The sequence below is a fragment of the Phyllobates terribilis genome, unplaced genomic scaffold (assembly GCF_046119375.1).
Source record: "Phyllobates terribilis strain yellow unplaced genomic scaffold, ASM4611937v1 Scaffold_10__3_contigs__length_209671492, whole genome shotgun sequence".
Taxonomy (NCBI): domain Eukaryota; kingdom Metazoa; phylum Chordata; class Amphibia; order Anura; family Dendrobatidae; genus Phyllobates; species Phyllobates terribilis.
The window spans coordinates 171,351,921-171,366,860 of NW_027362770.1; the positions used below are offsets into that span (position 1 = coordinate 171,351,921).

Consider the following 14,940-nt stretch of genomic DNA (forward strand, 5'->3'; position numbering starts at 1 on the left):
CTCTTCACTGTCTTTCCTGCGGCTGAAGTTTATCATCATACAAATATATAGATATAATCTGAGAAAATTTCACATTAATTCTCTTTTTTTAATTTATTTTATTTTTTTTAAAATGTGGCTACTTTAAAGGGGATTGTCCAATGTGGACAACTCCACTTTTACAATGTTCGAGATCCATGAAAGTCATCAATAGCCATGGAGTGAAAGTGGGGATTAAGCTGCAATACCAGGTACAGCCTATGTACAAGGGTGGTGCTGTAGCTGGGGTGAAAAATAGAAGAAAATATATAGATTAATCTATATCTATAAAACTTCACTCTGTGTCCCAGTGACTCGTGTATCTATGGTTCATCTATAACCTATAGAGCCACCGTGGGGTAGTAAGCCCGGCGCCCCATCCTCCATCTCTGATTGTGGCAGCTTGGCTTCCAGTCTTGTGCTTCACATGAGACATTTGTTTCCAGTTTGTGTTTTGGGAAGGGGGCTGGCTGACTGCTTATTTCAATTATTAAGCCAGCCCCCTTCTATGTCTATAGATCTGTTGTGGCAGAAAAGGGGGCTGGCTTAATAATTGAAGTGATGGATGATGTACCAACTCCAGAAACGCTAAGCTGACCCAGGCGTGGCATATACATATGTTGTAACTCAGAAGGGGGCTGGCTTAGATATAAAAAATAAGATAAAGCCAATCCCCTTCCCATAAAGCACCATTGCTGGAAATGCTTCGCCAGCCCCGATCAATGTCCATACATCTAGAGAAACAAAGGGTGCTGGTTTAAATACTAAAATAAGCAGTCACCCTACTGATGTAGGAAATGCTAAGCCAGCCTCCTTCTATGGCTGTAGCTCTATTGTTGCGGAGAAGGGGGCAGGTTTAATTATTAAACTGACGGATGATGTGCCAATTCCTGAAACGCTAAGCTGACCCCCTTCATTGTCTATAAACCTGTTGTAACCCAGAAGGGGGCTGGCTTAGTTATAAAAATAAAGCACATAGTCAACCCTCTTCCCTCAAAGCAATAATGTTGTACCATCCACCAAACCCCCCACCCCTTTTCTGTCTTTACATCTGCGGAAACAAAGGGTACTGGCTTAGTAAGCAGTCATCCTAGTAATGTAGGAAGCACAAAGCCAGCCCCCTTACCGCAAAGTGCTGGTCAAATGCGAACCACCACTCCTCCCCCTTCATTTATGATCTGGAGGACAGAGCAAACGGCCAGTTTTGCTATTGCAATGGCAGCCAGCCAGCCCCCTTCACACCCAGCGCTGCTCCGGAGGCAGAGCTGCCGAGACATGGATGGAGCAGTGACAATATACGTTATAGAATTAAATTCATTTTTGAAATCCCCTTTAAAAATCAATTGTTTTAAATGAACACACCAAGGAAACGTGAAGTCAAGGGGGTGGGGCTTGACATCGAGCTTTGGGGTCATGCTCCGCCTTTTCAAGACAAACACATGTATCAGTTTTACCCCTCTATGGGAATGCACCAGTCCTATCCACCCGGCTCCGGCCAACAATGGGCAGAACCTAGCAGCAGAGTGTATACATACCGATAAAAGAAAGCGCCAATATCTGCAGATAAAACCGCCATGATGACGCTCCCTAATTCTATGTACTAACTTATTTTGCTACTTTTTTTTTTTTTTATATACTCCGTTCACATCCAGAGCTGCAATTAGAAGGTACCGAGGCCTGGCATAAGAAAGCTATATGCTGCCATACGTAAACATTACATTTCCCACAATGCATTATAGCGGTATAGAACGTGAAATGGCATTAACCAGTGTACCATGAAGGGGGCTCCTTCATCAGATCACAGTTTTTACAAAACAAGAAAAATAATACAAGATGTGACTTTCGTGCAGACGGCGACATTCTGTAATATCTGACAAGATGGAAGAAGATTCTACAAACCGCCTGATACAATCACAGAATAAAGCCGCAAGAGCTCTGCTAAACGAGAAATGATACGACCGACTAACACAGGAAAATATCATCACATCCAAAACAATAAAGGAAATCTATCATTAACATTCTGCACAGACCTGACCAATCACATCATAGTTACTACAGCCTAATATGTGCACATAGGGGCAGTATAATAGTAGTTATATTCCTGTACATAGGGGGCAGTATTATAGTAGTTATATTCTTGTACATAGGGGGCAGTATTATAGTGGTTATATTCTTGTACATAGGGAGCAGTATTATAGTAGTTATATTCTTGTACATAGGAGCAGTATTATAGTAGTTATATTCTTGTACATAGGGGCAGTATAATAGTAGTTATATTCTTGTATATAGGGGGCAGTATTATAGTAGTTATATTCTTGTACATAGGAGCAGTATTATAGTAGTTATATTCTTGTACATAGGGGCAGTATAATAGTAGTTATATTCTTGTATATAGCGGCAGTATTATAGTAGTTATATTCTTGTACATAGGAGCAGTATTATAGTAGTTATATTCTTGTACATAGGAGCAGTATTATAGTAGTTATATTCTTGTACATAGGGGCAGTATTATAGTAGTTATATTCTTGTACATAGGGGGCAGTATTATAGTAGTTATATTCTTGTACATAGGGAGCTGTATTATAGTAGTTATATTCTTGTACATAGGGGGCAGTATTATAGTAGTTATATTCTTGTACATAGGAGCAGTATTATAGTAGTTATATTCTTGTACATAGGGGGCAGTATTATAGTAGTTATATTGTACATAGCGAGCAGTATTATAGTAGTTATATTCTTGTACATAGGAGCAGTATTATAGTAGTTATATTCTTGTACATAGGGGGCAGTATTATAGTAGTTATATTCTTGCACATAGGAGCAGTATTATAGTAGTTACATTCTTGCACATAGGGGCAGTATTATAGTAGTTATATTCTTGTACATAGGGGCAGTATTATAGTAGCTGTATTCTTGTACATAGCGAGCAGTATTATAGTAGTTGTATTCTTGTAGATAGGGAGCTGTATTATAGTAGTTATATTCTTGTACATAGGAGCAGTATTATAGTAGTTATATTCTTGTACATAGGGGGCAGTATTATAGTAGTTATATTGTACATAGCGAGCAGTATTATAGTAGTTATATTCTTGCACATAGGGGGCAGTATTATAGTAGTTGTATTCTTGTACATAGGGGGCAGTATTATAGTAGTTGTCTTTTTGTACATAGGGGGCAGTATTATAGTAGTTGTATTCTTGTACCTAGGGGGCAGTATTATAGTAGTTGTATTCTTGTATATAGGAGCAGTATTATAGTAGTTGTATTCTTGTACATGGGGGGCAGTATTATAGTAGTTGTATTCTTGTACATGGGGGGCAGTATTATAGTAGTTGTATTCTTGTACATAGGGGGCAGTATTATAGTAGTTATATTCTTGTACATGGGGGGCAGTATTATAGTAGTTGTATTCTTGTACATGGGGGGCAGTATTATAGTAGTTGTATTCTTGTACATGGGGGGCAGTATTATAGTAGTCGTATTCTTGTACATAGGGACAGTATTATAGTAGTTATATTCTTGTACATAGGGGGCAGTATTATAGTAGTTATATTCTTGTACATAGGGGGCAGTATTATAGTAGTCGTATTCTTGTACATAGGGGGGCAGCTGTCAGTGTATTCATATATTTCCATGAGGAATAACAGAGGGACAGCACAAAGTGTTCTCAGAGGCTCCATTATTCTCTCATGGTTAAAGAAGTGTTACTATACAGATCAGGAGAGCGGTCAGACCCCCTTTCTGCACCCCCTCACCCCCAGGCTACAGGTCCATGGTGCGGTGCTGTAATGATAGATTCCCTTTAATGACATTATATTAATTACTTCATTACATTCGCTTTCGTCTCACACATTTCCATCATCTTTACATTTCCTTTAGGTTATACACAGCTCAGTCTATATTGCGGTGGTCCGCGGCTCAGTGTCCGGAGACGCAGTGTCGGTACAAAGTCTGTAGTGTTAAATCGGAGACTTGGTCCTTGTGGTCCCTCCAGACCGGGCAGAGGTCTCTGAGCGATAACTCCCCCCTATTATACCATAAATCTTCCATTTGACTCAATAAATATATACACGGCCTAGACACAGGGTCAATATATACAGATCATAATCGGGGGGACACTACAGGAATGTATATAGCAAGGTGCAACTTACATAACAAAATGGTTTAAAGGGTATGTAGACTTTAGAAACCAGTATTTATTGCTCCAACTAAAATAAGAAAAGAAGCAAACGGATTGGATTAAAAATGTTCTACTGTTTTGTGTATGCAGCTCCTACGCAGGCTGTCTGTCCTGAGACCATACGGGGTGAGATATCGAGACTGCGACAGCATGCAGGACTGTGGCCTATACCAACAACCTATTTTGGGGCCATGGCAGAGCAGGGAAACCACCAAGCCTCTGCGTAATACTGTAACCGCTAAGCTAAGAGATAGTTCCCGTAGACTGCTGCAACCACTATGCTCCATTCAGTAACCACCAAGCTCGGTGCCTCCACATATCTATGTAACCACCAAGCTCGGTGCCGCCACGTCACTGTGTAACCACCAAGCTCGGTGCCGCCACGTCACTGTGTAACCACCAAGCTCGGTGCCGCCACGTCACTGTGTAACCACCAAGCTCGGTGCCGCCACGTCACTGTGTAACCACCAAGCTCGGTGCCGCCACGTCACTGTGTAACCACCAAGCTCGGTGCCGCCACATATCTGTGTAACCACCAAGCTCGGTGCCGCCACATATCTGTGTAACCACCAAGCTCGGTGCCGCCACATATCTGTGTAACCACCAAGCTCGGTGCCGCCACATATCTGTGTAACCACCAAGCTCGGTGCCGCCACATATCTGTGTAACCACCAAGCTCGGTGCCGCCACATATCTGTGTAACCACCAAGCTCGGTGCCGCCACATATCTGTGTAACCACCAAGCTCGGTGCCGCCACATATCTGTGTAACCACCAAGCTCGGTGCCGCCACATATCTGTGTAACCACCAAGCTCGGTGCCGCCACATATCTGTGTAACCACCAAGCTCGGTGCCGCCACATAATTGTGTAACCACCAAGCTCGCTGCCGCCACATAATTGTGTAACCACCAAGCTCGGTGCCGCCACATAATTGTGCAACCACAAAGCTCGGTGCCGCTACAAATTTTGAAATTTTCTTAATTTTTCTTATTCATTGAAGCAATAAAAATAAATGGCTGCTAAGGTGGACATACTCTTTAAGTTGTTATCACCGCATGGGATGTAGCCAAGTGGTCAAATACGGTCGCTCTATGGCCACTGTGACATTGGTCAGCCATCTTACCTGACCTCCTGAATGTCAATGCTACCTAGTTATGTGACAATATCCCATACTGTTGCATGACTTAGGCCTATGTGCCAATCAGGATGGCAGGAAAGCTGGGTAGTGCCACATCGACTACCATATTAGATGTCTAGGGGGCACTTAGAAGCCACTTCTCCTAGGCCAGGGTACTTATATATCATAAACCCCATTAAACTACAATCTTTCAGGTCCTTGACGTAAAATCCAGTCCATGCTTTTTATGGAGCTCCGCAAAACAAATTTACAAAAGTTTACTTTGGTCAGAGCAGTCGGCCCCCGTTAAAAAACATTTCTCCACCTTCTAACATCATAGTTGGTCCCAATTTAATTCCTAATTTAATTTTTTTAGGGGTCAGATACATTTTTTTTTTATTTTTTTTTTACTAACTAGAGCTCTGTTATTCTCTTACAAGAGCTCCAACTCCTAATATAGTTACATTGCGATTGTCTGCTGCCACCACTAGAGGGAGCTCACTGCAAGCTGCAGCTCAGTGTATGCAGGAAGCTCCTGAGCTCCCTCTGGTGGTGGCTGCGGACGGACACAATTTTATTATTTACCTTTATATATATATATGTAGGGGGATTTGGAGTTCTGTATCAGAAAAAGTATTATATATTTTCACTACATTATATTAAGAAATTCATCAGCGCATGATTTAAAGAACAAAATCTGTTAGGTTTGGTCGAGATAAAAAAAATAGCGCCTCCACGGTCTGTCTCTGGCATTGCAAGCTCAATCCCACTTAAAACAATAGAGCTGAGCTGTAATACCAGAAACGACCTATGGGCAGGGTTGGCGCTGTTATACAGTATTCATGATAGTGTGAAATAGAAGAGACTTACTAATTAAATGTATGGAGTGTTGCTTCCCTGTAATCACTGTGAAGAGATTTTCAAAGGCGTTGTCCAGAATTGGAAAGCTATGTTTTAAAAGAAGAGCGCCCCCATCTGTCCATGAACTGTATTTGGAATTGAAGTTCATTCCCCAATCATATACATGTGTGGTCTGTGTGTGACAATAGAGTTCATCCCCTTCACCTGAATAATACAAGATGCTATACCAGATACAGACTGTGGACAGGGGAGGCGCTGTTCCTACAGAACAAAACACAATTTTTTTTTTCTTTTTTCTACTGGACAACTTCTTTAACGACACCTGCTTCATAGAAAGGGCTGAACCCCAGTGTTAATGTGCAAACTGATAACCGTTATTTGGTTATAGAACTTCTCTTATTATATAATCACTGTCACATATTTAAAGGGCATGTCCACTATCACATCACAGTTTATGTATGGAAACAGACTACATAAAAAGGGTGAGCATAATGCATTACTGTGCTGATACTGAATTACATCCCGTATCATACTCCAGAGCTGCGCTCACTATTCTGCTGGTGCAGTCACTGTGTACATACATTACATTACTGATCAGGAGTTACCTTCTGTATTATACTCCAGAGCTGCACTCACTATTCTGCTGGTGCTGTCACTGTGTACATACATTACATTACTGATCCTGAATTACATCCTGTATTATACTACAGAGCTGCCCTCACTATTCTGCTGGTGCAGTCACTGTGTACATACATTACATTACTGATCCTGTACTGATCCTGAGTTACATCCTGTATTATACTCCAGAGCTGCACTCACTATTCTGCTGGTGCAGTCACTGTGTACATACATTACATTACTGATCCTGAGTTACATCCTGTGTTATACTCCAGAGCTGCACTCACTATTCTACTGGTGCAGTCACTGTGTACATACATTACTGATCCTGTACTGATCCTGAGTTACATCCTGTATTATACTCCAGAGCTGCACTCACTATTCTGCTGGTGCAGTCACTGTGTACATACATTACATTACTGATCCTGAGTTACATCCTGTATTATACTCCAGAGCTGCACTCACTATTCTGCTGGTGCAGTCACTGTGTACATACATTACTGATCCTGTACTGATCCGGAGTTACATCCTGTATTATACTCCACCAGCAGAATAGTGAGTGCAGCTCTGGAGTATAATACAGGATGTAACTCAGGATCAGTAATGTAATGTATGTCCACAATGACTGCACCAGCAGAATAGTGAGTGCAGCTGTGGAGTATAATACAGGATGTAACTCAGGATCAGTAATGTAATGTATGTACACAGTGACTGCACAAGCAGAATAGTGAGTGCAGCTCTGGAGTATAATACAGGATGTAACTCAGAATCAGTACAGGATCAGTAATGTAATGTATGTACACAGTGACTGCACCAGCAGAATAGTGAGTGCAGCTCTGGGGTATAATACAGGATGTAACCTAAGATCAGTAATGTAATGTATGTACACAGTGACTGCACCAGCAGAATAGTGAGTGCAGCTCTGGAGTATAATACAGGCTGTAACTCAGGATCAGTAATGTAATGTATGTACACAGTGACTGCATCAGCAGTATAGTGAGTGCAGCTCTGGAGTATAATACAGAATGTAACTCAGGATCAGCAATGTAATGTATGTACACAGTGACTGCACCAGCAGAATAGTGAGTGCAGCTCTGGGGTATAATACAGGATGTAACCGAAGATCAGTAATGTAATGAATTTACAAAGTAGATCTTTATGTAGATGTTGGACATACACTTTAAATAGGATCAGTCATCTATACATCAAGAAGCCATATTATCCATTTAGCCACTAGTTCTGCCTGGACCACTGACGTCACAGAGGGGTGGGGGCACCGAGCCTCGCGGCTCCTTGATATCAACCGATGCTTGTGAGACCGTAAGACAATGGCCGATAACTAGTCCTCCGGTTCTCTCCTCCAGGTGCTTTGTCCTCCTGCAATGTCATTATTGCGTATCTTACTTGTGACAGCCGGTTCCGGTATTGGGGGAGGGGCACAGGGTCGCGGTCCCCTCTGCAGTCAGTCTACGGGGGGAATATTTACACGAGCCAAGCGGCCTGGAATGTCCGACACAGTGTCAGGGGCAACACGGGTTGTCGATAACCAGCATCAGGTCAAAGCCGTACACTTCCAGAAGGTCCATGAGGAAGCTGCGGTCGCCCTGCGGGTCCAAGCCCATGTTGCGGGCGTGATCGGCCGTCAGAGTCTTATCCTGGCTCGCCGCCACCTCCAAGAGGATCTGGAATATCCTGTTATTCTGCTCCATGAAGAAGCTGCAGGACAAGAAGAGAAAGCCATGCAGAAACAACCAGATATCGCCACGCATCTCCCAGAGTTAACCCCTTGGTGTACATCCCGCCATAATACTTACAGAATGAAGAGGTCCTCCTCGCAGGATGAACAGTCCCCGTCGACCTCCTGCGCATACATCAACAGCTGCCTGTACAGACACACAGCAATGAGCCCAACTCACCAGGGGCCATATTTTGCCAATATCGTAGGATATAAGGTGTATGTATACATTTGAAACCATTTTTTAATTACTTTGAAGGATCTAAATAAAAAAAAAAAAGGCAACTTATCTTAGGTTAAAAAAAAAAATTCTCGTTTCGTGTATACAGCTTCAGTGCAAACTAATGTGTTTCCACAGTTACAAGCTATTTTTTTTAAAAAAAAATGTAGTTCTAACGAGTGTCATCTAATGGAAGGGAGGATCAGACTATACAGTCTGTAGAGGGAGCAGATGGAAGGGAGGATCAGACTATACAGTCTGTAGAGGGAGCAGATGGAAGGGAGGATCAGACTATACAGTCTGTAGAGGGAGCAGATGGAAGGGAGGATCAGACTATACAGTCTGTAGAGGGAGCAGATGAAAGGGAGGATCAGACTATACAGTCTGTAGAGGGAGCAGATGGAAGGGAGGATCAGACTATACAGTCTGTAGAGGGAGCAGATGGAAGGGAGGATCAGACTATACAGTCTGTAGAGGGAGCAGATGGAAGGGAGGATCAGACTATACAGGCTGTAGAGGGAGCAGATGGAAGGGAGGATCAGACTAAACAGGCTGTAGAGGGAGCAGATGTAAGGGAGGATCAGACTATACAGGGAGGATCAGACTATACAGTCTGTAGAGGGAGCAGATGGACGGGAGGATCAGACTATACAGTCTGTAGAGGGAGCAGATGGATGGGAGGATCAGACTATAGTCTGTAGAGGGAGCAGATGGAAGGGAGGATCAGACTATACAGTCTGTAGAGGGAGCAGATGGAAGGGAGGATCAGACTATACAGTCTGTAGAGGGAGCAGATGGAAGGGAGGATCAGACTATACAGTCTGTAGAGGGAGCAGATGGAAGGGAGGATCAGACTATACAGTCTGTAGAGGGAGCAGATGGACGGGAGGATCAGACTATACAGTCTGTAGAGGGAGCAGATGGACGGGAGGATCAGACTATACAGTCTGTAGAGGGAGCAGATCGAAGGGAGGATCAGACTATACAGGGAGGATCAGACTATACAGTCTGTAGAGGGAGCAGATGGAGGGGAGGATCAGACTATACAGTCTGTAGAGGAAGCAGATGGAAGGGAGGATCAGACTATACAGTCTGTAGAGGAAGCAGATGGAAGGGAGGATCAGACTATACAGTCTGTAGAGGGAGCAGATGGAAGGGAGGATCAGACTATACAGTCTGTAGAGGGAGCAGATGGAAGGGAGGATCAGACTATACAGTCTGTAGAGAGCAGATGGAGGGGAGGATCAGACTATACAGTCTGTAGAGGGAGCAGATGGAGGGGAGGATCAGACTATACACTCTGTAGAGGGAGCAGATGGAGGGGAGGATCAGACTATATAGTCTGTAGAGGGAGAAGATGGAGGGGAGGATCAGACTATACAGTCTGTAGAGGAAGCAGATGGAGGGGAGGATAAGACTATACAGTCTGTAGAGGAAGCAGATGGAGGGGAGGATAAGACTATACAGTCTGTAGAGGTAGCAGATGGAAGGGAGGATCAGACTATACAGTCTGTAGAGAGCAGATGGAGGGGAGGATCAGACTATACAGTCTGCAGAGGGAGAAGATGGAAGGGAGGATCAGACTATACAGTCTGCAGAGGGAGCAGATGGAGGGGAGGATCAGACTATACAGTCTGTAGAGGGAGCAGATGGAAGGGAGGATCAGACTATACAGTCTGTAGAGGGAGCAGATGGAAGGGAGGATCAGACTATACAGTCTGTAGAGGAAGCAGATGGACGGGAGGATTAGACTATACAGTCTGTAGAGGGAGCAGATGGAGGGCAGGATCAGACTATACAGTCTGTAGAAGGAGCAGATGGAAGGGAGGATCAGACTATACAGTCTGTAGAGGGAGCAGATGGAAGGGAGGATTAGACTATACAGTCTGTAGAGGGAGCAGATGGAAGGGAGGATTAGACTATACAGTCTGTAGAGGGAGCAGATGGAAGGGAGGATCAGACTATACAGTCTGTAGAGGGAGCAGATGGAAGGGAGGATCAGACTATACAGTCTGTAGAGGGAGCAGATGGAAGGGAGGATCAGACAATACAGTCTGTAGAGGGAGCAGAAGGATGGGAAGATCAGACTATACAGTCTGTAGAGGAAGCAGATGGACGGGAGGATTAGACTATACAGTCTGTAGAGGGAGCAGATGGAGGGGAGGATCAGACTATACAGTCTGCAGAGGGAGCAGATGGAAGGGAGGATCAGACTATACAGTCTGTAGAGGGAGAAGATGGAGGGGAGGATCAGACTATACAGTCTGTAGAGGGAGCAGATGGAAGGGAGGATCAGACTATACAGTCTGCAGAGGGAGCAGATGGAAGGGAGGATCAGACTATACAGTCTGCAGAGGGAGCAGATGGAAGGGAGGATCAGACTATACAGTCTGTAGAGGGAGCAGATGGATGGGAGGATCAGACTATACAGTCTGTAGAGGGAGCAGATAGAAGGGAGTATCAGACTATACAGTCTGTAGAGGGAGAAGATGGAGGGGAGGATCAGACTATACAGTCTGTAGAGGGAGCAGATGGAAGGGAGGATCAGACTACAGTCTGTAGAGGGAGCATCAGACTATAAAGTCTGTAGAGGGAGCAGATGGACGGGAGGATCAGACTATACAGTCTGTAGAGGGATCAGATGGAGGGGAGGATCAGACTGTACAGTCTGTAGAGGGAGCAGGTGGACGGGAGGATCAGACTATACAGTCTGTAGAGGGAGCAGATGGAAGGGAGGATCAGACTATACAGTCTGTAGAGGGAGCAGATGGAAGGGAGGATCAGACTATACAGTCTGTAGAGGGAGCAGATGGAAGGGAGGATCAGACTATACAGTCTGTAGAGGGAGCAGATGGAAGGGAGGATCAGACTATACAGTCTGTAGAAGGAGCAGATGGAAGGGAGGATCAGACTATACAGTCTGTAGAGGAAGCAGATGGAAGGGAGGATCAGACTATACAGTCTGTAGAGGAAGCAGATGGAAGGGGGGGATCAGATTAAACAGGCTGTAGAGGGAGCAGATGGAAGGGAGGATCAGACTATACAGGGAGGATGAGACTATACAGTCTGTAGAGGTAGCAGATGGAGGGGAGGATCAGACTATACTGTCTGTAGAGGAAGCAGATGGAGGGGAGGATCAGACTATACAGTCTGTAGAGGGAGCAGATGGAAGGGAGGATCAGACTATATAATCTGTAGAGGGAGCAGATGGAGGGGAGGATCAGACTATACAGTCTGCAGACGGAGCAGGTGAATGGGAGGATCAGACTATACAGTCTGTAGAGGGAGCAGATGGAAGGGAGGATCAGACTATACAGTCTGCAGAGGGAGCAGATGGAAGGGAGGATCAGACTATAAAGTCTGTAGAGGGAGAAGATGGAGGGGAGGATCAGACTATACAGTCTGCAGAAGGAGCAGATGGAAGGGAGGATCAGACTATACAGTCTGTAGAGGGAGCAGATGGAAGGGAGGATCAGACTATACAGTCTGTAGAGGGAGCAGCTGGAAGGGAGGATTAGACTATACAGTCTGTAGAGGAAGCAGATGGAAGTGAGGATCAGACTATACAGTCTGTAGAGGGAGCAGATGGACGGGAGAATCAGACTATACAGTCTGTAGAGGGAGAAGATGGAAGGAAGGATCAGACTATAGAGTCTGTAGAGGGAGTAGATGAAGGGGAGGATCAGACTATACAGTCTGTAGAGGGAGCAGCTGGAAAGCAGGATCAGACTATACAGTCTGTAGAGGGAGCAGCTGGAAGGGAGGATCAGACAATACAGTCTGTAGAGGGAGCAGATGGAAGGGAGGATCAGACTATACAGTCTGTAGAGGGAGCAGATGGATGGGAGGATCAGACTATAGTCTGTAGAGGGAGCAGATGGAAGGGAGGATCAGACTATACAGTCTGTAGAGGGCGCAGATGGAAGGGAGGATCAGATGGAAGGGAGGATCAGACTATACAGTCTGTAGAGGGAGCAGATGGAAGGGAGGATCAGACTATACAGTCTGTAGAGGGAGCAGATGGAAGGGAGGATCAGTCTATACAGTCTGTAGAGGGAGCAGATGTAAGGGAGGATCAGACTATATAGTCTGTAGAGGAAGCAGATGGAAGGGAGGATCAGACTATACAGTCTGTAGAGGGAGCAGATGGAAGGGAGGATCAGACTATACAGTCTGTAGAGGGAGCACATGGAGGGGAGGATCAGACTATACAGTCTGTAGAGGGAGCAGATGGAAGGGAGGATCAGACTATACAGTCTGCAGAGGGAGCAGATGGAAGGGAGGATCAGACTATAAAGTCTGTAGAGGGAGAAGATGGAGGGGAGGATCAGACTATACAGTCTGCAGAGGGAGCAGATGGAAGGGAGGATCAGACTATACAGTCTGCAGAGGGAGCAGATGGAAGGGAGGATCAGACTATACAGTCTGCAGAGGGAGCAGATGGAAGGGAGGATCAGACTATACAGTCTGTAGAGGGAGCAGATGGATGGGAGGATCAGACTATACAGTCTGTAGAGGGAGCAGATAGAAGGGAGTATCAGACTATACAGTCTGTAGAGGGAGAAGATGGAGGGGAGGATCAGACTATACAGTCTGTAGAGGGAGCAGATGGAAGGGAGGATCAGACTACAGTCTGTAGAGGGAGTATCAGACTATACAGTCTGTAGAGGGATCAGATGGAGGGGAGGATCAGACTGTACAGTCTGTAGAGGGAGCAGATGGATGGGAGGATCAGACTATAGTCTGTAGAGGGAGCAGATGGAAGGGAGGATCAGACTATACAGTCTGTAGAGGGAGCAGATGGAAGGGAGGATCAGACTATACAGTCTGTAGAGGGAGCAGATGGAAGGGAGGATCAGACTATACAGTCTGTAGAGGGAGCAGATGGAAGGGAGGATCAGACTATACAGCCTGTAGAGGGAGCAGATGGAAGGGAGGATCAGACTATACAGTCTGTAGAGGGAGCAGATGGAAGGGAGGATCAGACTATACAGTCTGTAGAGGGAGCAGATGGAAGGGAGGATCAGACTATACAGTCTGTAGAGGGAGCAGATGGAAGGGGGGGATCAGACTAAACAGGCTGTAGAGGGAGCAGATGGAAGGGAGGATCAGACTATACAGGGAGGATCAGACTATACAGTCTGTAGAGGAAGCAGATGGAGGGGAGGATCAGACTATACAGTCTGTAGAGGGAGCAGATGGAAGGGAGGATCAGACTATACAGTCTGTAGAGGGAGCAGATGGAAGGGAGGATCAGACTATACAGTCTGTAGAGAGCAGATGGAGGGGAGGATCAGACTATACAGTCTGTAGAGGGAGCAGATGGAGGGGAGGATCAGACTATACAGTCTGTAGAGGGAGCAGATGGAGGGGAGGATCAGACTATATAGTCTGTAGAGGGAGAAGATGGAGGGGAGGATCAGACTATACAGTCTGTAGAGGAAGCAGATGGAGGGGAGGATAAGACTATACAGTCTGTAGAGGTAGCAGATGGAAGGGAGGATCAGACTATACAGTCTGTAGAGAGCAGATGGAGGGGAGGATCAGACTATACAGTCTGCAGAGGGAGAAGATGGAAGGGAGGATCAGACTATACAGTCTGTAGAGGGAGCAGATGGAGGGGAGGATCAGACTATACAGTCTGTAGAGGGAGCAGATGGAAGGGAGGATCAGACTATACAGTCTGTAGAGGGAGCAGATGGAAGGGAGGATCAGACTATACAGTCTGTAGAGGAAGCAGATGGACGGGAGGATTAGACTATACAGTCTGTAGAGGGAGCAGATGGAGGGCAGGATCAGACTATACAGTCTGTAGAGGGAGCAGATGGAAGGGAGGATCAGACTATACAGTCTGTAGAGGGAGCAGATGGAAGGGAGGATTAGACTATACAGTCTGTAGAGGGAGCAGATGGAGGGCAGGATCAGACTATACAGTCTGTAGAGGGAGCAGATGGAAGGGAGGATCAGACTATACAGTCTGTAGAGGGAGCAGATGGAAGGGAGGATCAGACAATACAGTCTGTAGAGGGAGCAGAAGGATGGGAAGATCAGACTATACAGTCTGTAGAGGAAGCAGATGGACGGGAGGATTAGACTATACAGTCTGTAGAGGGAGCAGATGGAGGGGAGGATCAGACTATACAGTCTGCAGAGGGAGCAGATGGAAGGGAGGATCAGACTATACAGTCTG

The 14,940-nt window shown here is 45.3% G+C and overlaps 1 protein-coding gene across 1 annotated transcript in view; it reads right to left on the minus strand.

Annotated features, from left to right (window-relative positions):
* Positions 1-7,869: 7,869 nt before the first annotated feature.
* The window catches only part of DENND11 (DENN domain containing 11), a 61,372-nt gene continuing 54,301 nt past the window's right edge, over positions 7,870-14,940 (minus strand). The window contains exons 8-9 of the mRNA XM_073650146.1: positions 8,610-8,678; positions 7,870-8,511 (exon numbers count right to left, since the gene is read on the minus strand). Of these exons, the coding sequence (XP_073506247.1) occupies positions 8,316-8,511; positions 8,610-8,678 (265 nt within the window). The 3' untranslated portion in view covers positions 7,870-8,315. The remainder of the gene's footprint in view (positions 8,512-8,609; positions 8,679-14,940) is intronic.